The sequence below is a fragment of the Lipotes vexillifer genome, unplaced genomic scaffold (genome assembly GCF_000442215.2).
Source record: "Lipotes vexillifer unplaced genomic scaffold, Lipotes_vexillifer_v1.1 scaffold537, whole genome shotgun sequence".
Lineage (NCBI taxonomy): Eukaryota > Metazoa > Chordata > Mammalia > Artiodactyla > Lipotidae > Lipotes > Lipotes vexillifer.
The window spans coordinates 559972-585933 of NW_006776635.1; the positions used below are offsets into that span (position 1 = coordinate 559972).

A 25962-nucleotide genomic window follows, 5' to 3' on the forward strand; every position below is an offset into this window, starting at 1 on the left:
ATTATCCCCATTGGAAATGTGCAAGACTTGTCTTCTAAAATAAATTATTTCATAAAGAGGAAGTAATGGAATAGGCTATAAACCACGCTGATGAATTTTCAGCTAGCACTTTCTTTAGAAAACAAAAATAAACAAAAACAATTATGCATCTCTCCTTAGCACCAACTTTTTCAATGAATTCAGAAAATTTATCTCTAATAAAGAAGTTAGTAGAGGACCATTTAGAAAAATAATAAAAATGTAATATAGAAAGAAATATAAACAATAACTTTTAAATTTGCTTATTTAAATAATACATCAGTGGGGTGTGGGTATACCATCCTGATAAACTTAACTTTAGGTCTCACCTACACATCTCCTCCCCCTAAGAGAGCCTCCTCTGACAACAAAACACTTAGATATTTCCATACTCCATTATGGCAGTCATCATTTTCTTTATAAGGATTTTTTGGTTTGTCTCTCCACTCCAGTTCCATTAGAGAAGGCAGAGTCTTTCGATCTTTGAATAGTCAGAGCTTACTCTGGTGCTTGAGAGAGCTAAAAACTTTTACTGGGTAAATCAGTCAATTCATTCATCTATTAATCAATGACATGGTGCCTAAACAAGTCACTATGAATACTTAACAAATAGTAGGAAGAAGAAAACTAACATGTATTAAAAGCCAATTAAGTGCCAAGCCTCTGTTAAATCTTTGTAGACTTTATCATTTTACTTTTTCCTGTATCTTTCCTTCTCTGATGTTTTAAATTATCTCACATTTCCTATAAATGATTATTAGCTAATAAAACATATAGCAACCTACATGTAATAATAGATCCTATTTTGTGTGATATAATAAAAGGTTTTAGATAATTTATAAATACATATATGTATATATACACAGAGAAGAACTTATTATTTATAAAAATACAATCTCTAAAAAGCAAGTAACAAAATATCTTGCAAGTCTAAGAACCTCATTTATATTTCACATATGCTGTAGACAGAGCCCAGAAACTCAGATGTGATGCTTATAAATATGCATGAAGTATAATTAGCTTGGAAAATGCTGCTTCATCACCTGTCCTGATATTGCTGATGTGCTTCAGTGACTTACTAAGCAATGTTGGAAAATGAACTCTCCACATTCCAGTGAATTGAAACAGTTCTGTTCATCCATAACGTGTTAGTGTTTTCCATTCTGTTATCATAGGAAAGACTTGTCTTTTAAACCTGGATTGTTAGTACACTGCTTATAGCTGACAATTGTACTCCATTAGCTCTTTTACTTTAATATTTTGAAGTGCTTCTTGAAACATTGAAACGTGTCTTATTCCTCCACATCTCTTGAACTCAAACCTCTCATTTCCAACGCCCTTGCCTAAGGTTACAACTCTGTTTTCTCTGGCTCATACTATTACAATAGCCAACTGATATCTCCTTTTCGTCCCACACAGCTGCCCAATTCCTCTCCTGGACTATTGCTCTGAGCATACATTCCTACTCAGAAACTTTTAACAGCTCCATGTTGCTTATTGTCCAGTTTCCTTAGTCTAACATTCAAACTTTCCAGAAACCGACTCCAAACTACCTAACAGCCTTACTTCTTAACACTGCCCTTCATAAAATCTACAGTCCTTTGCAACCAAAATACTTGCTCTCCCATCCACACATCAAAATTCCCTGTCTCCTTGTCTTTCCTTACCTTGTTGCTACAATATCTCCTACACCCCCATATATACCACCCATCTCCTTACATCTGAGCAAGGAGTAGTTGACTAAGAATCCAGGAAGAAATCACTGGCTTCCTGAAAAACAGGAAAGACGAGGTCTGGAAGCAAGAGGTAGGCAACACTCATAAATGCAAGACAAGAAATTGGCAGCAGGGAAGTTTATCAGCAGATGGACTTCAGTCAGGATTCAGTCGTGTTGCTGGATGACGGTGCAAAGGTCCAATGGAAGACCATTGAACTGATAATCATCTAGTCAGACTCATCAGAAAAATTGAGAAAGGCCACCAATATCCAATATCAGGAATAAAAGAGGTGAAATCACAGCAACTTCTGCATACAGTAAAGGATAATAAAAGAAAATCATGAGAAAAATAAGAGAAAATGAAATGGGCAAATTCTTTGAAAATTGCAAACTACTGAAACTCATCCATAAATAAATAACTTGAATAGCCCTATACTCATTAAGGAATTAAATATGTATTTTAAAACCCTCACATACATGCACATGCGTGCACGTGCACGCACACACACACACACACACACACACACACACACAATTCAGTTCCAAATGACTTCACTGGTGAATTCTACCAAATATTTAAGAAAGAAATAATGAATTCTTCAGAGAACTGAAGAGGAGAAAATATGTCCCATCTCATTCTAAGAGGCCAGTATTACTATGATACAAACCAGACAAAGACATTACAAAAAAAATGAGAAAATTATAGACCAATATCCCTCATGAACATAGATGCAAAAATTATGGACAATGTTAAAACAAATCAAATCCAACCATTTATTAAGATAAGGTACAAACTAGAAGAATATATTTGCAAATTACATATCTGATGAAGGATTTGTCATATTATGCATAAATATCTTTCAAAACTCAATAAGAACCAAAAACCCAGTTAAAACTTGGACAAAAAATTTGAATGCTTAGCCAAAGAATAAATAAATAAGCACAGGAAAAGATGCTCAACATTATTAGTCACAAGGAAAATGCAAATTAAAACCAAATGATGTACACACCTATTAGAATGTCTAAAATTTTAAAAGACTGACTATATCAAGTAGTGACAAGGATGTAGGCAAACGTAACTCTCATACACTGCTGGTGAGAATTTAAAATAGTACAAATAATTTAGAAAACATGTTGATAGTTTCTAAAACATGTAAACATACATCTGCCAGATAATCTAGCCACTCCACTTAGAGGTTTCCACTCCAAGAGAAATCAGCATATGTTCATACAAAGATGTGTACACAAATGTTCATAGCAACTCTATTTAGAATAGCCAAAGCTGGAAATAATCCAAATGTCCATCAAGAGATGAATGAATAAGTAGATTGGGGCATATCCATGTAAATAAAAAAGGGATCACATCAACATGGATAAACATCAAAATAATTACACTGAATGAAAGAAGCTGACAAAAAGAAGAGTACATACTGGATGATTCTATTTGTATAAAATTCTATAAAATGCAAACTAATAGTGATGGAAAGCAGATCAGTGTTTGTGTGGAGACGGGGGAAGACAAGGAGGGGTGGAAGGGAGGGATTGAAAAGAAATGATGGGTATGTTCTCTACCTTGATTGTTTGGCAGTTTCATGGGTGTATAAATGTCAAAACTTATCAAATTGTAAATTTTAAATATGTGAAGTTTTTTTATACCTCAATAAAACTGCTGAAAAGTATAAGAACGTAGAAAAAAATAAATATTGCCCATCGCTGTTCCTAATCCCTCCACAATTTCCACGGCTCAGACTTTAGCCTCTTTACATGTTGTCTGGCCCTTCTCTTCTCTCTTACCTCATTTCTTTAATTTTCTTATGGAGAGCAAGTCAACTATCTCTCCCTCCTTTACTCCCATGCCTCACTTTGCATATCCAAGATTAGCTGTAAACTGTTGGTTGTTAGATACTCACCAGATTATGTTCTTGTAGAGAGGAATTCACACGTTAAGGCTATGGGGAAAGCTTGCTTTGTCTGGTTTCATCTTGTACTGTGAATGACCTGTGTTATCCTGATGGTTCAGGATCATCATTATCAACATTAGTTATTTTACTACAATAATAGTGGCATCTATTGAAACCTATTTCATCCTTATCGATTTGGATTTCTGAGATTTAAAAACTCTTCTCTCTAGTTGTTGGTTTTCTCTTTCCTCATTGTCAGACGGATTGTCAGCTGTCACTTCGGCTGTTTTCATGTGCCTATTTAGAGAACCTTCATCCTTCTTTCTTTGTAATTTCCTTTCTCTAATCTGTTTTGATTCAGGAAACCTATAACCAAGGGAGTAAGAACGGCATATAAATTTGGAACAAATATAGAACCTGAGTGGGTAATGGAGGCTTATTTTTTTTGAGTAAGGTACATTGGATTTGTGCCATTTATATTGACACTCTTCCTTTTTTTCCAAAATAAATTACAGTTATGTGGTGTCACTGTACCTAATTTCCCACAGGAGACTGCAGGACTAAGAATTTATGTGTTCTCAGTTGAAGAGGGTGTCCATTTCCCAGAGAATAATTTGTCATTGTTGTCAGACAGCTCTTTTTGTATGTGCTAGATATAAATGCACAATGTCTCTTTTTGTTTATGTAGATGTTTCCTATATGTCCCTTTGTAGATGTCATAGTATTATATAATCAATCTGTTCTATGAACAATAGATTATTTAAAACTGTTGGAATAACAGCTTAAAATAAATTTTGCCACTACAGTAGCAAGTTCTGTAATCTCTCCTAGTTTAATGTTTAAATCATATGACTGATAAAAAATGTTGTTAAGGCACTGGAGATGTATCGAAGAGTATTATGTCTGGGCTAACCTGAGTTCAGATCTATAACTTCAACAGTAAGTTATTTAGCATTCTCTAGCTCATCTTGCACCCTGAAATACTCTTCCAATTTAAAATTTACAGGTAAGATCCTATTTGATTTATCTTTTGGTATTAATGTACTATGTAATGCTTCTTGAAGAGCAAACACTATTAAAATGGATAGCTAAACGTTCAATTTAAATGATCGTTTTCCCATATCACTCTATTATCTTTGTGTCACCTCTTTCAGTCCAAGGTTCAACAAATCCATCTCTGACTGTGGCTGAGATTGTCATTTAGAAGATTTTGTTTTGCCGTAGTACTCTGAGATGCATTTCAAAAAAAGACCAGTGTTCTTCCTCATTTCAACACCTAGGGGACAGAAGATGCTCCCCGACTTACCCCACAGCTTGAATGAAATGTGCTTAGGGATAAAGTCAAGGATGTGCTTAGTTCTTAACTTGCTTGACCATTCGGCAGCACTTGATAGTACTGACAAGTTTTGCCCTTGCAACACAGCCAGTCATCATACTCTGAGCCACTTCTGTATCTCTTGATTTCCATAATATCATGCTTTCCTAGGTTCTCTTTGTCCTTTCTGGAATCTCAATCACCTTGCCAGCCCAGCTTTCTGTACCTGCCTTTAAATGTTGGGATTCCTAAGGGTTCTATTCTAGGCTTTCTTCTCATCTCCCAATAAACAGTCTCCTGACTTTAATCACAAATATGTGCTGGTAAGTTATTATTCTGCATATGTAGCCCAGAATGCTTTCCTGAAGGTAAACTCTGTGTACCAATTGCCTGCTAGATATCTCTACTCCATAATTCTTTTGTTTTAGATATGTGACACTTCTTTTTCTGTCCACAGGCAACAGGTCCTCAGGGTTCATTACAGGAAGGTGCCAAAGGCTCTCTTCAGAAAAGCTTCCGGTTTCTTAATGAAGCCAAGAAATTAGCAAATGATGTAAAAGGTTAGTGTGACCACTTTTTATTATTATTTTAAGTTTAATTGTAGGTGTAATTGGTAGGATATTTTATCACATTATTGGAAAAGTGTAATTGTTGCAGCATAATTTTTATGATTGTTTTTACCATCTAGATTTAGTGCAAGTAAACTCTCTCATCAGTTTTACAGTATTTTGCCTTCACACCTCATTTTGCACTGGGCAATACTTCATAATTTTTAAAGCTAATTTCTATAGCATCATTTCATCTGTATCTAGAGTATAGGAACTTTTAAAGTATGATAAATTTTAAAGAGCACCAAACCCCACCTTTTTTTTTTGACTTTAGAAGTCATAATCACAAAGGAATCAATCAGGCAGATGTAGTATAAATATCCTTGTGAAACTTTCGATTTAGTGGGGCACATCTCGAAAAGTTTTCACCTTTTAAATACACTTTTAGGTATTTTATTCCTAATTCAAGGATCAAAGTGCATAATATATCTACCCTGATATATTATGGGTTTTGCATTAAAAATGTATTATTCAATACAGCCACACTCTAGATAAGCTATTATATTTTTATTTCATTCGAATATCTCCTGTTCTCATTTAATTGCCTCCTGTTGCTATCCTCAGTCTCACTCACCCTTTTCTGGCTTGCATCCAGCTCTGTAACCTTACTGAAACATTCATGTCCTCTGAAAACATGCTACCATTTCAAGCCTCCACATTCCACAGTGTTCATTCTTCTCTTTGGAACCTCTCACCATCCTTCTTTCTTTTTCATCCAAGTGCCTTCTACCAGACCTTCAAGATTTAGCTCAGATGTCATCTTCTCTGGGAAACCTAGCACCCCATCTGAATTACTTGCCTCTTCTCTGTGCATCCCTTTCTCATAGACTTATCAAATCACTGCAGCCATGGACTTGGCTTCCATCTTCTTGAGGACAGTCACAGGGTCTTCTTTTTTTTTTTTTTTTTTTTTTTTTTTTTTTCGGTACGCGGGCCTCTCACTGCTGTGGCCTCTCTCGTTGCGGAGCACAGGCTCCGGACGCACAGGCTTAGCGGCCATGGCCCACGGGCCCAGTCGCTCCGCGGCATGTGGGATCTTCCCGGACCGGGGCACGAACCCGTGTCTCCTGCATCGGCAGGCGGACTCTCAACCATTGCGCCACCAGGGAAGCCCCACAGGGTCTTCTTTTTAACTTTGCATTTCTGGTGTATAGTATCACAATGACTATCTCAAATCAGGAAATAAGCATATTTTTTAAATAAAAGAATGGTGTTGGTCTTTACTAACCTTAGAAAGAAAAGAGGTTTTATCATCATTTATACTTGTCATGCTTTAAACGAAGAGTCTCCAATAGAGGCTGGTATGGAATTACACGTTCTTTCTCCATTATAGATGGCACTCTGATAGTAAATGCTTTGGATTACGTATCACAGGTGAAATACAACCCCTTATATATATATATAAAATCCTATGCAGGAGATTGCACTTATTACAACCTGAACAGTAACTATAGAGTCAACCCTATTTTTCTATTGGGCAAGTTGAGTTGATCTCATTACTTTGCCATCACTCCTTCGTCTCCAATGTCCTTGCCCGGAGCTGGGATCAGGCTGAGGTGAGAGAGGTTGAGCCATGCAAGTGCAGAGTTAGATCCTGTTTTTATTTTAAATGTTAATATTTGCTCATCATTGATCTTTTTTGATTTTTTAAAAAATACTGCATTAAAACATTTTTACCTTGATCACTGAGTTTTTTGGTGCCGCTTTGAATTTCACACCTGAGGGGAGTGCCTGAGTCACCTCACCCTACTTCCAGCCCTGCCCTTGCCTCTATTTCCCCACAAATACTGGTGTTATAAAAATGAAAAGATAATCCAATTTTTAAGGAATTTTTTCCAAGGGAGAAAGAAATCTAAGGACCGGCATGGTAGAAGGGGTTAGGTGACAGAAATGTTCATTAGTTTAAATGTCTTTTTTTGTACTAAAGGTAGTACATTATTTAAAGTAATGAAAACCCACAAACTACTCAAGTAATAATTCCTCCAGAAATCCAAGCCAAGGCTCTGACGGAGACAGGAATGTTTTCTTGCTACGTTATGACATTCCCCTGATTTGTGGCCAATTACACAAGTTATAAAATGGCTGTTAATCAGGGAAATGCCATATATTACCACCAGGAACTGCTGAAATAGGCCCTACAGAGCAAAATACTTTACAGCAGCTATTAAAAATAGAGATTTAGTCATTTCTCTCTCTATGGTGCCTGGACTTAGAAGGAATAAAAGTGGTGAAGCCAGTATACACTCCATATTTCTAAGTTGTTCCTTGGTTCGATTCAGTACAATCCAGTTAGCTCATGAGCTTTAGTCATGAATGACTTAGAGCTTCTCCCTGCCATTTTTATGCTGTCCTTGCCTTGAGGGAACCTGAACTTGCCAGGAGCAATTTGTTTTGCTTTTTAATTTTTGAATATACATTTGTTAAAAGTAAATTTGCCCTTCTGTGCATTTGAGACTTGAAGCCATTCTACATTGAATTGATTGAATGTGCATGGAGATAAAAATTGTTTTGTTGATGGATATGGGGCTAGGTACAAATTGATGATTGAAAGAGTTAGAAGATAAATTAATGCCACTGGGTGATTTAATACTACTTTGTAGATTGACAAAAGATTTTTGTCAATAAAATGGCTACTTGAGGTTCTCATGGAATGTGTACAGGGCAAGGAATGAAGCTGAGGATGGTACATTAGAAGTCTGAAAATACTAAGATTCTATAATTATATACCTTATATAGAGTAACTTTTCAACTTTATTTTACTTCTTAATTTATCCCTACTTTTCATCTTTGCCCAAAATAAGTGAAATTATTTAATTACTTATGAACAAATAGATAACATTTCTGTAAAATGGACGACACACATATGGAATAAAAAGATCTATTTCCAAGCCCAAGAATATGGAGTCAGTGAACTGTATGACATATGATGCTGTCCAAAATACAGAACAGTGCCAGAATTATTCCAAACGTTTACTTTAATCAAATTAATCCATACTTTTCTTCTGTACTATGATCCTCCAGACACTGAGTCATTAAGTCCAGACAAGTGTATCAGAATGGTTTTGCGATCATGAATATAATAACACTTGCAATTACTAACCTGTTAAGAATCTATGTTATTATCTCAGATTAGAAAAAAGAGAATAAACAGGAATATTGCAGTGATGTTAAGCCAAAGTATGACTCAGGAGTTAAATATTGTGGGACACTAGTCTTCTCAGTCTGCTGGCTTTCCAAATAAAGTCGCTATTCCTTGCCCCCCACCAAAAAAGTAAATAAAGCATTTTTATATTATTAAAAATATACTCTTTTTGGGAATTCCCTGTGATCCAGTGGTTAGGGCTTCATGCTTTCAGCACCGAGGGTGCGGGTTCAATCCCTGGTCGGGGAACTATATCCCAGAAGCCGTGCGGCACAGCCAAAAATATACATATATATACTCCTTTTGAATTTGCATACTACCATTTGCCAGAATCAGCCTTCCCATAGGTAGGCATATGAAAAAGAAACAAAATCCATTCCATTGACAAAAAATAATTTTGGATTAAATGGACAAAACCAAGCCTGGATCCCCTAGCCTTCTGTAGTCTGAAGAACAAAGCAACCTTTTCCTGTAGATATTGCTGATCCCTCATACAGAGTTTTTGTTTCTCCTTAGCCTTGTGAATAGAGGAAATTGAGAAATTAAAACCGAGTTGGGCTTGGTTTAGGAGTTAAAAAGAAAAGGGTCAAAATAGTGGCCAAACATAGAAGGGCAGGAACTATTAGAACCAGAGAGAGTACTTGTCTTACTTAAAGTTGTTTAAAGTCCATTTCTTTTAGAATATCTTGCTGGCCAAAACAAAACGAGCCTGCAAGCCCACAGTCAGGCTTTAGAGCTTGCCCTAAAGGAGCCACGTGGAGTTTTTGATGTCTGGTCATTTTGATTTCTCATTCCACTGGCTGAAGAGAGGACTCCCTCTATCCTGATATCTTAAGTCTTTGGAGATCTTGCCACCAGGCAAATTCCCCTTCCTCCTCTCCTTGGGCTTCTACTACAACCCTGTAGTGGGGAGGAAGAGCCTGTGCAGTTGCAGCTAACAGCTGTTGAGGACCTAGAAAGCACGGTGCCCATGCTGAACAAGAGCTGACTTGGCACTTTTAGATCAGGACAAAGTTTATCGGTAATATGCCTTCCTATAAACGCAGGCTCCATTAAGTGATCTTAGAAGTTCCCATACACAGTCACTGGTACATGTCTGGACAAAAGAGGCAATCAGAGATAGGACACTTTGCAAACTTGTGACAGCAACCGGGGAAAGGGAAGCGTAGGAATAATGTCATGAAAGAAGGCTAGGTGTACCCCAAAGTGGAAAGACTGGGTGTAGCAACCACATCAAATCAATTAACAATGCTAGGGACCAGAATAGGGCTCTGAATTTCACCCAGCTTTCTTCCTTACACAGCTGCTCTTCCTTCTGCACAGGTGTTGGGATCCTGTACTCAGTCATGGGGTTGACCTAGGGGCAGGTTCTTAGAAATCTCAATATTAAGAAGACAAAGGACTATATAAGTGGATGAAAAATTATAGTAAAGTAACTTGAGGGAAATTGTACCTGTTATGTTCTTAAAATATCCAAAGGTAAAAACATAATGCAGGGGCTTCCCTGGTGGCGCAGTGGTTGAGAGTCTGCCTGCCGATGCAGGTGACGCGGGTTCGTGCCCCAGTCCGGGACGATCCCGCATGCCGCAGAGCGGCTGGGCCCACGAGGCATGGCCGCTGAGCCTGTGCGTCCGGAGCCTGTGCTCCTCATCGGGAGAGGCCACAACAGTGAGAGGCCCGCGTACCGCAAACAAAACAAAACAAAACAAAAAAATAACATAATGTAATAAAATTAATAAATTGTACAGAGCAATCACATATTATATAATTTAGTACAGTTGGCCCCCTTTGATATTTAAAGCAAAATCATTTAAGTCAAAGAAATACTAACAGATTGAATAAACTTCATAAATATAGTGGAGCCAACAATTTAACAAGTTAGTCAGGCTTCAAAGCTGATGCTTTTAACCACTGCTGGACAAAAACTCTGGGCTTTTGCCATGGTGCAGAGGTGACACATTAAAACTCATGGCCCTAACAAATATTTGATAAAGGATGAGTGAATGGAAGAGAGTAGCAGGAATCTCTCATTACCAGAAAGGTCAAAATCAAGGTTTCCACCTGACTTCATAACAGATCCCTTACCTATTCCAAACTCTCTGCTTCGGAACTGCAGATAGAAGCACTGCAGAGATTAACCTGTTCTCTAATTCAGAAGGAGCCTCTAGAACAAAAGATGAAACAGATTTGTAGCCTTGTAAAATTTTTTTACAAAGAAATCTTAAAGAGAGGATATTTCTCCATTTTTTGGTAAAGGAGCAAAGTCAGAAGTGATATTGAGTACAAGCAGTAGCTCATAAGACAAATGTCACGGTAATGAAAATTGTGCTTGCAAAATGTTATCTATATGGTAATTTTGCAATAGATTCCATTTAACTAGATCCCTTCAAAATTAAAAACATTTCTACAAACTTCACCCTTGTGAATGAGGGATTCTCTCAAGGTATTTATTTGTGCTTTGTTCATATTAATAAAAAATAAAAAATTGCATTTGAGGAACTTAACTAGATGAGTGTGAACGGTCAAATAGAACATTCGCATTAAAATCTATAAAAATCATTCTTATATTTAGTTGAAAATGAGAGCTATATACATATATTAAAAAAGTATAATAGAAAAATTAACAACTTTAGTTTCTGGATGATGCGGTTTAAACAAAGAAGAAAGCAAATCATAAATAATATTATTGAAAACTGGCAAACGTACCAGGGCAATTATCAGACCAATGTAAATTATCAAACCAACATGAATTATTTGTTACTATTTAGTAACTGCCCATGATAAATCCAGTACTTTCTCATACATCCTTCAATTAATTTCTCATATCAGTCATATGAAGGAAGTTATCTTCATTTTACACATGTAAAAAGGGATAGAAATGACATTTGAACCCACAGCTTCCAGCTCCAAGTCCTGTAATAATTTCATTGCACCACACTACTTTCTCTAATGGCTAGAATTTGTAAAAGAATGCATTATTAATGATCAAAGAAATACTTGTAATAGCTTTTTTAATTTATTTTTAAATTTTTATTGAAATATAGTTGATTTACAATGTTGTGTTAGTTTCTGCTGTATAACTGATTTACTTGTAATAGCTTTATTTTGAGATATTACATAGCATATAGTTCAGTGTTAGCAGTTCCAAGTAAACTAAACTCTAATATATTTAGGACAGTACCAGGAATGAGGTCAACCTAAGTAAATGCATATTATTAATGGAAGTAACATACAACTCTGTCTAGTGATTTTCATTCTGAATATGTCTACCTGGTTCAATGTCAATGGTTATGCAACAAAGGGGAATGATATTGTCAGGCATGTTCACAGTCTACCCTGGCTGTTCTGCTTCTTTCCCTCACTTTATGAGCTCTGTCTCTGACGAACCCATTCCTGGACACTTGTCTTCTGATGTGAGAGGAGAGGATGAGAAAGGGAGAGCCAAAGCTGGAGCGTGTGTGTAGCCTTTGAGGTTAGCTGGGTGTGATATCTAGAGAGAAGATAAATGACTTGGCTACAGCTAATAGGTATGAATGCTGAAGAAATAAGGAGTGGAAAATGCACTATGATTATAATTTGGATCCTTTTCTCCAAAAATTACAAGTAAAGAATTGGGTTGGATATTTTTTTAACTACCAGTAATTCTGTTTCTTTGGCCATGTTACCATTCTAACTGGACCACATGCGTTCTTCCTTACATTTCGATTATAGATACCTCTGCCTCATATATCTTTGCATTTAAAGCCAGCCTTGGAGTGCTTATTTTCTAGGTTTTCATGGCTAATATTTTGTAAGTTTTCCATTTTAAAATCTGTAATTCTTTTCTGCATACAACTTCTATTCATCTAAAGAATTAGACTGACAAAGCTATAAAGTGTTTAGACTTGGTTTGAGAAATTCCAAAGAGTACTTCAGAAAAAAATGACCAGAGTGTAAGAAAGGATAAATTAACAAGAAAATAGAGTCAAATAGCTGAAACAAAGAAGTCAGAACAGGCTCAGAATATTCACATCTTGACTTTCTAGTACAGAAAGCAGAGGAACAAAATCACTGCTTTGAAACTTGAGGGACGACAGTAACAATGTTCTTCAGTCATTCTTCTGAATAATTGGCCTGATTATTCTGCCAGTATTTGCTATCAGAATTCATAAAATAGTGTAAACCAAGTGATACCCTTTAAATTAATGATTTTTGCAACTGTACATGTATATCTTGCTTGCCAGAACATTTTAAATGTTTCATTATTTAAAAAGTCAAATACAATCAAGAAACTAAGAAATGAAATTTGTACCGTTCTATTTCCTTAATTGATGAAGACTTCTAAATTAATATCAGAAGAGCAGCCTTTATTCTCAGGGAATTCATATAGCTATCACAGTCATAATCAGACTGTCTTTATTTCAGAAAGTATTCTTTCCATAACCTAGTCAAAGATTTTACTTTAGTGCAGTGAAAGTAACAGAAGTATTAAAAGAAAAGTGAAATGTGATTGACAGAGGAGAAAATCTAATTACTTGGAAAGTATATTTTGAAGGACTAGAATTGAAAATAATAATATCTTAGTGACTGAAATGGACATATTGATATTTTAGAGCCATGTTTTGCTGGAATACTTTATGCTTTGTTTTTCAGTGATGTTAGGTCTTTGGCTTGGAACCTAAAAGCAGATGCCTCAAACAATATTATGTACTTATATTACTGTAGCATAACAGTGGTGTAATTCGTCCGCCTATAAAACCCTGATATGAAATGGAGTGGATCGTTAATTAATATGTTCAGTACTCTTTTTCACACCCAGTACACTGACAGTTAAGAATCCTCCATCTATATTCTCTTCCCTTTGCTATTCTTGCCAGATGAAGGCCAATAAAGGCAAGCGTTGTTCCCTAAGCTGCCAGTGGCTTGTTTGGTTCCTGCAAGAAGCCAGATGCACTGCCTCTACAAGGGTGGACACACTATCAAATCAAGACTGTTCTGGCTCTGTTCTGTGAGATGTAGTCTCTCCTGGTCTGCCCACTCTGGGTACCGGGAAAGTGACGAAAACAACAGTCTCGGTGTTGGCAAATAACGGTCTTCCCCAGTCCAAGTGGCTTATTTATTTTACTGTTTTAGATAAAAAAGCAAAAATATTTGCACAGAGAAAACGATTTAACCAGCACAACCAGGTATAAAATGAAAGGTTTTAGTACACTGTCGCTCACACCATCATTAAGTGCCTTACTTGTTCCATTCCTAGTTTTTATCTGCTATAAAATACAATATTATTTACAAACTAACTTAAAATTCAGACATGTTAAAAATTAGTGGAGAGAAGCTGGAAGATTTACAGTAGTAATATTACATAGTAATAGTAAATAATATATTTTAAAGTAAGCATGCTAAAGTAGCAAGAAAAGACCTATATAAAGCCTACTTGAAGTAATTTGTAAAATATTATTTTCTCTATAAAAAATTGGAAATGTGCTAGAGGCTATTTATTCATTCTTTTGATTTTTGTTTTTTTCAAATAAATGTTAATAAGTGATGTTTAGTAAAGTTGGGAGATTCTGCTTAACAATCATATCTATCTGAGATTTTTAAAAGCTAATTCAGTGATTCATTTTGGTGATAAAATTTTTAAAATAATGACATAATGGGAGTGATGTCAAGAGCGCATCATTATAAATGCAATAAAAGACCAAATCTGTCAAAGTTTTTTCTCCATAGAAAACCATCAAATTAAGTCAAATAAAGATCAGATACCAAGAAGAAAATGTAATTGTTGAACATGCTGAAGTGTCAAATGGATATTTAAACACATATTTTACATTCTGGTCTGAAATATATTTATGGACAGATGCCAATAAAGTAAATCGATTTCTTGCTTTTAACTAAATTTTTATTAAAATAACCTGAAATTTTATATCCACGTATCAGGTCAGAGATGATTAAAATTATTTCATCCTTTTTTGTTTTCTGTTCACAGAAAATGATGAACATCTGAATGGCTTGACAACCAGATTAGACAATGCCAATGTCAGAAACAGGGATCTCCTGAGAGCTCTGAATGACACTTTGGAAAAGTTATCAGCCATTCCCAATGGTAAGGATTCAGGACACTGCAAATCGTGCGGGTGGATATGAACTCTTAAAGAATGTTCTAACTTCTGCCTTTTTTTCCTAACACTACATTTGTACCATTGTCAGGCTATTCGATAACAGTTTTCTTACTTACAAATTCTTCTTTGTGAGAATGAGAAACTAAACCGTACTTTACACTGTGATATTTATCATTTGTTACCCTAGCTGACATTCGTTGGAATAAATTACAAAAAGGAAAATACAGACATCTTATTATTGTATTGTCCTTCCATGTTTCGGCCCAGGAAATCTTATATTGGTGGGAAAAATAAAATCGTACAGACACTATTCTCTACAATGTTGATGTACACAATTGCAGCTTATTACAGTACCTACCGTAATAGGTAGAGCCAACTGCCTTTCAGCATATCTTTATTGGCAAAGTTCTGTTACTTAAATGTTTTAGCTTTCAAAAACATTAAGACATTAAGAATTGAACCATGTCTGTAATATCTTTCTACCTATTACACGTACTTGGAGTTAATGTTTCATATTAGTTCCTGAAAGCACTATTCTTTTTGGGATACTATTTTTATATTTTAGTAGCATGATATAACAATAACAAGGGTTACTAACATTTTTTGAGTGCTTATTCAATATGCTTATGTTAAGTGTATGTAATCCTCATACTAATCCTACAAGGTAAGTAGCATTGTTATCTCCAGTTTATAGGGGACAAACTTAGGGATACTAAGGGCCTTTGTTAAAAGAGGCGTATATGATTTGAACCTCGCAGTTTAACTTCAGAGGCTGTGGTCTTAACCACTAATCTACAACATACTACTAGGCACATATATATGTTTTTTATACAAATTATGGTGAAGGAAACACATACATCTATAGAAAACAGGAAATATTAAAACCTTAATGATTTTTACTTTTTTAACTTTAAAAATCCTAAGTAACTTTCCCGATTTTCATGTCACCTCTTCAGTAGTAAAGATGTACATAGAAAATTTCCAATGCTGAAAACAAATATAAATACACAAACACAGGGTCTAATATATCTGAAAAAGTCTCTTTATATTAAAATTGAAACACATTCATTCCCTCCCCCCCACCCCCCGCCTCAGAAATGCAGATTAAATCTTAAACCTACTTTTGCTGAAGCTGTTTGATTCATGTGGATAAACTCTCTTTAACATGTTCAGCAGCAAATCACAATGTACCTTTACACAATGAACATTTAGAACAATCACGTTGCTATTTTAAGAGCTGATCAGGTATGCATAGCAAAGGTCCCTGAGAAAATTCAGTTTAGCTAAAAATATACTTCATTTGCTATGACTGAATGAGACAAAGTTCAGCCTTTCCCTCTGTGCCTGTGTCCCTGAGGTCAGCCAGCCACAGCCTCGCTTTGACAAGCATGGATTAAGCCACTAACTCCAGACCCTTTGTTTCTCATACCGTCTTCATCTGACAGACACAGCCGCTAAACTGCAAGCTGTTAAGGACAAAGCAAGACAAGCCAACGACACAGCTAAAGATGTACTGGCACAGATTAAAGATCTCCACCAGAATCTTGATGGCCTGAAGAAAAATTACAATCAACTGGCAGACAGCGTAGCCAAAACAAATGCCGTGGTAAAAGATCCTGCAAAGAACAGTAAGATGTGCTTTTTCACTTTGATTATGTCATTTATTTCTTCACACTATAAAAGTATCCTAGACTCATAACTGTTAGAGCAGGAAGGGACCCTCGTAGTGGTGTAGTCTGCCCTCCTCCCTTCATAGACGGGGCTCAGGAATTGAGTGCGTGCAGCTCCAGAAACAGAATCCAAGACTCCCAGCTCTGCACTAGAGCTTATCTTATTCAAATTTCGTCCAATTGAGAGGAAATTAGGAATTCTCAAATCTACATGATATTTGGTATAGCGATGCCAAATATTTTTAAATCCTTTAGTGTAATTGAAAATACAGTTATACTTGGGAAATTATATCCTCGGAGTTGGTGAAATTCCATAGAACCTAGAGGTCAAGGAGCAGTCTTATTAGCAGTCCTGTTAGAACAGGATATTAAATGGGATCAACTTGAAATGCATTCAAATTGGAAAATATTAATATTTTATTACTTAGATTCTGGTTAGTTAACATTATCAGGAAATTAAAATTTTTATCTAGTTTATCAAGAAGAATATTTCTTTACATCTTTTGTATATTGCATTAAACTATATTGAGTTAACAAGGATTTACAAGAAAATGTGCAAGAACTAAATATAATAATTTATTAATTATACTCAATAAACATTATGATTTCTAATATTTTTTATTCTTTCAAGTAATAAAATGTTACTTTAGTATGTGATTTCACCAAAGGAGATGCTTGATTCTTTGTACTTGTCAGTCTCAAGAGATTAGCCCGCTTTATATAGCACCAATGTATTTATTGGGAATTAAAACATTTGTTGAGTGTAATAACAAAAACACAGTTTTTGACGTTATACACTGTATAATCCAGATGCTGTTCGACGGGGGAGTGGAGCCTGATTCTTCAGCACCTTTGCCTCAGATCAAAGGCTAATGATGCCATGAAAGAATAGATACAACTAGCATGACTCCTTCCTGAGCAAGGAAGAGTGCAAACACAGCCGACATGCACTTCAGAGCTAGGGAGAAGGATTTCACTCCTCACTTCTTCAGGGAAGAAAAAGAAGAGATATATAGTTTTAAATTTATTTCTTATGTAAGCGCAGAGTTAGCTTACCCCTGTAGTTCAAAGATACCATCTGAATAACTGGTTCAGAGTCATGCCAAATCACAACATTTCCCCCCAAGAAATGAATGAAAATAAGTTTTAAAGTAAATGTCACTCTCTCTTTTATGCTTTAAGTTAAGGTATCATTTCATTCATTTTCAGATTGATTCTCAGCTGAGAGTGGCCTTTTTATAATATTTATCTCACTTTTATGATTCTATCGTCTATCAAAAGAAATAGTTAATATCTATAAACACTAATTAAACTGGGTCTGTTTCTGTCTTATTAGAACATTATAATAAAGTTCCCTTTAATATGAACAGTGGCTGCTAAATGCCATGTTTTTGTGGACTTTTACTTGATGGCGCTAGTTTGACTTAAAATGGGGTGAATTTGTAATTAGCACCTGTTGTGAAAAGTTCTATTTTTTTGATAATCACTACTTTATAATACCTATTAAAAATATTTTCTCATGAATTTTCTATTTTTCTGTTTTACTTCCATATGAAATTACCTGAAGAAATCAGTATGTATATGTTTACTTGCATACCTTTTAGTAATTTTTATGCTTGGTTGCCTATTGCAAAAAGCTTCAGCTTTGCATGTTTCCATGTTTTAGTATTGCTTTAAACATTGGATAGCTTTTCTTTCCAGTGTCACAGTATTAATGCTGAATCTTCCCTTACAAAAAGTTAGTATGTGAATATATTTGACATAAATATTTTAGTTGTGTGTTTGAAAAGTTAGTGACATATCTGTTATCCATATAAAAGTAGAGAATTGAATTCTCCCACAGATTCAACTAAATTATGATGCTTCTGATAACATATATGCGGCCACTGAAGTCCAAATGACTTCCTTCTAGCAGGATTAAAATAGATTAAAATCTGCATTGCTGTTGTTGCTGTCCCCCGCTGAAGCTCACTCCTCCCCTTACAAGTAATTATTCTCAACTTCAAGAGCATTATATTTGGAGATGCATAAAACAAAATTAATAAAATCAGATCTTAACAAGTGAGCAATCACTGAGATATAAAAATATTCTGCCTTAAACAATTTCATAGTTTAAATTCCAAGTCAAAAATAAAACTGAAAAATAGAAAATAGTAATAATAAAATCCAGCATATCAAAACCTGAGAAATATGATGAAGGCGGTCCTCAGTGGAAAATGAATGCAATGACGTTACTAAAAAGCATTGAAATAAACAATTTAGGCAATCAACTCTACAAGTCAGACAAAATAAAATTAAGTAAAAGAAAGAAGATAAAAAAGAGTTAATGAATTCGAAAACAGAAAATAATAGATGTGATAAATTCAAGTGGTATATCTTTAGGAATATAAAGATAAAAAATTTTAGAGGCCTGACAGGCTTAATAAAGAAAAATAAAGCACAAATAGGCAAAGTTCTGAAGGAGATATAACAAGATAAGGGAAGAAATGTAGCAGGTAAGAGAAGACTTAGCAAAACTCTAGGCTAATAAATTGTAAAGCCTAAAAGAGATAGATAATTCTCTAGTAAAACATTGTTATTAAAATCTATCTTCAGCAATGATTTTAAAATCCACACAAATAATTATGGAAGAAAGTGAGAAGTTTTCAAAAACTACTGCACAAGAGAGCATCAGACTCAATATCACAGGTTATTTGTTTTTAAAGCCTCAAGAAGATAATTTCCATATGACTTCGACTGCTACAGAAGATAGAGGGGAAAAAAAAAGTAGGGGATGGGGGGAACCTCCAGGTTCCATTCTGAAACATTTGATAAAAGCTTCTGGGAGCTTTAGAAGAAAAGGATCCATTACTTGTCTAAGTAGTCCCTGCATAGCCCTTTTTCATTCTTATGAATTTAAATCTAAATCACTTTTTCTCACTTCTAGAATAACTTTTAGAATATCAGAGTAATATTGGGGAATATTAAAGGAAGGGAGAAAATGGATAAATGGTTTATTTAAAGTGTAAAAATGGAGGGGTAACTGTCTTTATGTTGAATACCTATACAGTTATGTAACAAGAGCTTTGACCTCAATAACCTGCATTTCAGAAGAGTCAGTTCTTGATCTAGCAACTCTATTAGTTGAAGTTAATAATAGACCATGGGCCTTCCCTGGTGGCGCAGTAGTTAAGAATCTGCCTGCCAATGCAGGGGACACGGGTTCGAGCCCTGGTCCAGGAGGATCCCACATGCTGCGGAGCAACTAGACCCCTGCACTACAACTACTGAAGCCCACACACCTAGAGCCCGTGCTCTGCAGCAGGAGAATCCACCGCAATGAGAAGCTGGCACACTGCAATGAAGAGTAGCTCCTGCTTGCTGCGACTAGAGAAAGCCTGCGTCCAGCAATGAAGACCCAATGCAGCCAAAAATAAATCAATAAAATAAATAAATTTATAAAAATAAAATAAAATAAAATAATAGACCAAGTTCTTTTTAAACATCACTAACACTATAACTCATATTTATGAGCATGAGTTCAAAATACTTACTTCAAAACCGAGTTTTAAAATAACTTACTTCTTTTCTAGCACATCTGATTCATTCCTAAGGATTAATTCCCAGATTGTTCATAGTTCATCGGGGCCAAAAGCCTTGGACCTTAAGCAGTTTCTCTTTTTCATCAGGGTCGCAATGACAGAAAACAGAACAATACACACTTGATCAGATAATTAATGACATGGTTTGGATAAGACTGCCAGCATCCTAGGGACAGAATAATTGATTTTCCATGTGTCATTTGCCCTCCTATGAAAAGCACAAGCTGGAAGTCTAAGGATCAGTGATAACCTTCAATTATTTTAGGGTTAAACCCCTTTTAAAATTGTCAGTATTCAACCTCCTTTAAATTTTAACTACAAAAGTGACAGTTTAATGTGGTTCAACCTAATGTAAAGAGCAGGAGAATCAACTATTCTTCAAAATGAAAATGAACTGCAGCATGAAAGATTTAATTAAAGTATAATATAGGCCTTCAGTCGAAGGATTGTTCAACATTGAGATGTTTTTCAGAAGACATTTTTATAGCTTTTCTCGTTAAGATGTACAAAGAAAGACAGAAAAAGAAGGAAAACCAATTTTGTGTGAGAACCCTGATTTAAAAACAGTTCTGGCTTGGACAGACTAGGTGACATTTTAAAGATGCTTCTCCAGTTCCTTGATTCTATGACTAAAGTTCTATGCTATAAAGGTTAGCTTTGGGGCTGAAGCTAGAAATTAAGCATTGAATTAAGTTCATCATATTCTCAATCTTCAATGCAAATTTTCACCTTAATCACAAAACCAGAGTGTTGGCCTTCTTTTTCTAACATCTCCTCCTCTGGTCTGCTTGAGTCCCAACTAAAATATTTCCATTTGCCATCACAATCTGCTTCAACTGTCATGGCCTTGCTTTTGTCGTGTGGATGAGATGAAATCTTTTCCATTATTTACTTAAGCATACTGCTATTTTCATTTCTGTGTATGTGTGTCTGTGTGTGCATGCATGTGCATGCGTGTCTGTGTCTGTGTGTGTGGATGCGTGTGAGTGCATGGTATGCGCTAATCTTGTTCTATGCAGTTGCAGATGCAGATGCCACTGTAAAAAATCTAGAACAAGAAGCTGATCGACTGATAGATAAACTCAAACCCATCAAGGAACTTGAGGATAACCTGAAGAAAAACATCTCTGAGATAAAAGAACTGATAAACCAAGCCCGGAAGCAGGCCAATTCTGTAAGCTCGTTCTGCTTTCAGTTATCAGTAAATGATTGTAATTTTTGGTGTTATTCCCGGAAGGAATACCTTCCTTCAGTGTATCCTGTTGAATGATCTCTGGTTCTTTTCCTTTAATTTGAAGCTATTTGCAGGTGAGGTGGGGAATGGAAGATTAGATATTTTTCCCATAAATTTCAAAAGACATTTCTTGAGAAGAATGATCACTACTTACTGTTTTAGAAATGAAAGTTCTGATATATTTTATTATTGTTTGAATAGAGTTAATACAAACTGTAAGAATGAAAGCCTGGTTTTTGTGTACTAAAAAGGCATGGATGAGAGTGCCTTGCTCTTAATGAAAGCAAAACAGGCCAACCAGTGCGGCTATAGAAGGAATGAACGGACAAGGTTATAAGGAATAATAGCATAGAGGAACTATTATTTTCTATATATTCTTTTGTCTGAGTACAAGCAACCAAAAATTATTTTGCTTACAATTTGTACAATTTTTTGGAGCAAGAATAGGAAATACTTCACTTGTCTCAAAATTTTTCTCTTTATTAACCCAGTTAGAAGACTATAAGGATAGAGGCAAAACTTTCTAGAAGGTAGCATCTTCATGAACCAGGACAGAACTGTAAATGCCAATATGAAACTTTAGCCTTGTGAAGTCATCTTATGATCTTTATAGAAATAGAATGAAAAAAAAAAAACAGTTTTCATGTTATCAGGCTTAAACTGAAATCTTTTTAGATACCCAAGCCTTCCATCTCAAAAATTCCATTTTTTGATACAAATGAACTTATTTACAAAACAGAAACAGACTCACAAACATAGAAAACAAACTTAATGGTTACCAAAGGGGAAAGGGGGGGATAAATTAGGAGCTTGGAATTAACAGATATACATGATTTTATGTATTATAGATAAACAACAGGATCCTACTGTATAGCACAGGGAACGATATTCAATATCTTGTAATAATCTATTATGGAAAAGGATCTGAAAAAGAATATATATATGTGTATATATATGTATATATATATATATATATATATATATATACACATGTATAACTGAATCACTTTGCTGTACATCAGAAGCTAACAAACATTGTAAAGCAACTGTACTCTTCAATTTTAAAAATTCCATTTTTAAAATTTATTTAATTATTTCTTTATTTTTATTGACATATAGTTGATTGGCAGTATTAGTTTCAGGTGTACAACATTGTGATTCAATATTTTTATAGACTATACTCCATTTAAAGTTATTACAAATAATGGCTATATTTCCCTGGGCTGTATAATATATCCTTGTAGCTTATTTATTTTATGCATAGTAGTTTATATCTCTTAATCTCATACCCGTGTCTTGCCCCTTCCCCTTTCTTTTCCCCACTGGTAACCATTAGTTTGTTTTTTATATCTGTGAGTCTGTTTCTGTTATATACATTCATTTGTTTTAGTTTTTAGGTTCCACATATAAGTGATAACATGGAGTATTTGTCTTTTTCTGTCTGATTTCAGTAAGTATAATATTCTCTAGGTCCATCCACATTGTTGCAAATGGCAGAATTTCATTTGTTTTTATGGCTGAGTTATAATCCATTGAATATATATACCACATCTTCTTTACACATAGGTTGCTTCCAAATCTTGGCTATTGTAAATAATGCTGCTCTGAACACTGGGGTGCATGTATCTTTTCAAATTATGTTTTCATTTTCTTCGGATATATACCCAGGAGTGGAATTGCTGGATCATATGGTAGTTCTAAAAAATTCTATTTTTAAACAACTGTGAAGCTAAAATGACCAGAAATAACCTTTCTTAATCCATAAACTTATTTTTTTAGTAAGTGGCCAAGAATATGATGCCCAAGTGACAGTATATTCTTCTCCCTCCTTATACATACCTGATATCTTTAAACCAGGTTAAGACAATAAGTTCAGGGTGAACCTTGAAAAGGAATTCATGACTAATTGAAGAGAAACCTAGAAAATGACAGAAAGATTAGTGAAGATGAAGTACATAAACTCAGAGTAAAAGAAGCAGATAGGGTTGAGAAGACATACGTTGAACTACAATATGAAAACCTTGCAGGCAGTAAGGATGACAGCTGAGCGTTGTATATGTGAAGCACAAGGTGAAAAGAAATCAGATGTTACTCCAAGGTTTGGATTTTTATTTAAGATTTAGCCAATGCAGAAAAAGCATCTCCTATGCACCAGGTTACATGCTGTGAGGCATGTTCGTCCACTCGAACAGTTTACAACGCCATAGAAGAAATAAGATATGTACACAAATAACTCTAAGATAATGCAGAATGTTGTGCTACATCCAATGAGCGCTGGGAAGTGCTATTAAGTTTCTGAAAGGAAGGATCACCTCCAGTCGGGGCGGGAAGATTTCCTGAAGGGAAGGATTTGAGCCAGACTCTGAAATGGGATAGTGCTGGACATGGGATGAGAAGGTGAAGGAGAACATTCTGAGGAGAGGGAATGACTTCAGCCAAGGCAGCGAGAAAAGGTGGTTTCAGGGTCATTTCATGACAGAACAGTCTGATTCGCCAAGACTATTGTTAGAGTGAACATTAAACTAGAAAATTCAATGGAGGCCAGGTTTTCTCAGGTAAGTTGAATGGTAAGTTAAACAGTTTCTTTTAGCCACAACTGTACCTGAGATAAACCTCATTGGTGAGGAGAAGCTGGAAGTTCTTGAACATGAAATGCAATATAATCAGAACAGTGCTTTTTGAATATGAATCCAGAAGTGGTTTGTGGGATAGATGAGAGAAACTAGAAAGAAGGAAGCAAATTTAATAAGAGACCCAACTGTAGCAGTGGCAGTGGTAAGAGAAAGAAAGAGATTGATGGATCCCTCCTGTATTTTGCCGTGTTAAGTTTGAAGAAGCAGTAATAGTAACTGTTCTCTTGTGAATCCCACACTTAAGCCACATTTTCTGACTTAGTTACCAAGCAGGGAAACCTGTACATTTTCATTATTTCTTCATTGTAAAGAAATCTAAATATATGCCTATACATTCATCAGTTATAAATGCTTCCTCTTCCCACCCCCACCCCCCTGGAAAGAAAGATAAAATTCTGGCGTGTAAATATATAAAACCTGTCTCAAAATACAAAATGAAAGAAAGGTATAAAAGTCATGCTTGAAAAAAACAATCATTGTCCATGCCTTTTAAGGAAATCTGTAACTACCTTTGGAAATGGAAGTTACAACAAAGTGCTTTGTTTTTTGTAAGATGTTATAAATTTGTAAAGCAGCCAACGTTTTTTTCAAGTGGGTTTTGTACTAATTGAAGATTACATTTGCCCAATTTTAGAAATATATTTGTAATCTGGCATGAGTGTCTGGATGTGGCCCTAACACATATTCAATATGACCAAGAAATTAAAGACATTTATTTTAAAGTAGATTTCCCCTTGTTTGTTGACTCTGAAATTGAGTGGCTGATACTCTTTTTAAATGAATGACCTAGTTAACTGGATGAAAAAATGCAGTGAAAATTCAATAGATATAATAATGAGATCCTCAGTAATGTTTGAGTTCATGATTACGAATTGGTAAATAATGTTGTATGAGAAATGCCTCAGAGAGACCTACTTCTTAGTGATTTTTGTTTAGAAGTCTTACTAAGGGTTCACATTAGAAATAACAATAGTTAGTGGCGGGGGGGGGGTGGTGTGATGAATTGGGAGATTGGTATTGACATATATACACTAATATGTATATAATGGATAACTAATAAGAACCTGCTGTATAAAAAAGTAAAATAAAATTCAAAAATTCACACACGAAAAAGAAATAACAATAATTGATAGCAACAAATATCTTAAGAGGATGTTTGTATTTCAGAAATCTCTCCCCTCTTATGAGAGGGATATATGTCAGAGATTTCTTCTAGAGAAATTTATAAATATTGTCCTTTGATTTACTTGTCTTAAGGTATATAAAATAATATAATTGGAAAACGAAACACAAGGTATTTAAACAGAGAGATTTAGTAGCTATTGACTGGTCACGGATAGTTTGGGCTGCCTGAATATTTCAGATACTGAGGATATATTCAAAACTGTAAGCCAGAGAACAGAAAATCCAGAGGGTTTTTATAAAAATGTGTAAGAGTTGAGCAATAGGTTACTTTACAAGATTAATTCCTGGCGTATTGGGTATAACAATGCCATGTTGTTCAGAGATCCATATATTTTTGATATGTAAAGTATGCCATAAGGCAGAGTAATTTTAACTCCTAGAGCTGTTAAACACCCTTAGTTCTAAAATGGCTACTCAGACTTTCAGTCCTCCAGTGGAGTCTCATCAGTTGAATTAGGCTTCAGTACTGGTGCTCTGTCTACAACGCTTTGAGAACCCTGCTTTCAACACTCCAGTCATGTAATCCCCTACCATTTTTACCAGGTATACCCAAGCAAGGGCAGAAACATCCTGATCAGTCATGCATTCCACCCATATTCAGTCACTTCTCTAAACAGTAACCGAGGAGTATTACTACATTGTGTTCTTTATAACACATACGAGTCATTTGTAATAACAAAAGAAATAACCAAAATAACATATGATGGCTAGTTTAATCACAAATAACAAAAATTAGTTATACCTTTCCCGGTTCTGTTTCTCTGCAAGTCATTTTTTTTTTCCTGTTAAAAATAAATAAATAAATTTTATTAAGGTAGTTTGATTTTTTTTTTTTTTTTTTTTTTTTTTTTTTTTTTTTA

The 25962-nt window shown here is 35.1% G+C and overlaps 1 protein-coding gene across 2 annotated transcripts in view; it reads left to right on the forward strand.

Moving 5' to 3' along the window:
* Positions 1-25962, forward strand: part of LAMA2 (laminin subunit alpha 2) — a 628216-nt gene that overhangs the window by 536424 nt on the left and 65830 nt on the right. For both annotated transcript variants that reach the window (XM_007450523.1, XM_007450524.1), the window contains exons 41-45: positions 5409-5511; positions 14667-14783; positions 16245-16427; positions 18037-18042; positions 21070-21224. In XM_007450523.1, coding sequence (XP_007450585.1) covers positions 5409-5511; positions 14667-14783; positions 16245-16427; positions 18037-18042; positions 21070-21224 — 564 coding nt within the window. The remainder of the gene's footprint in view (positions 1-5408; positions 5512-14666; positions 14784-16244; positions 16428-18036; positions 18043-21069; positions 21225-25962) is intronic.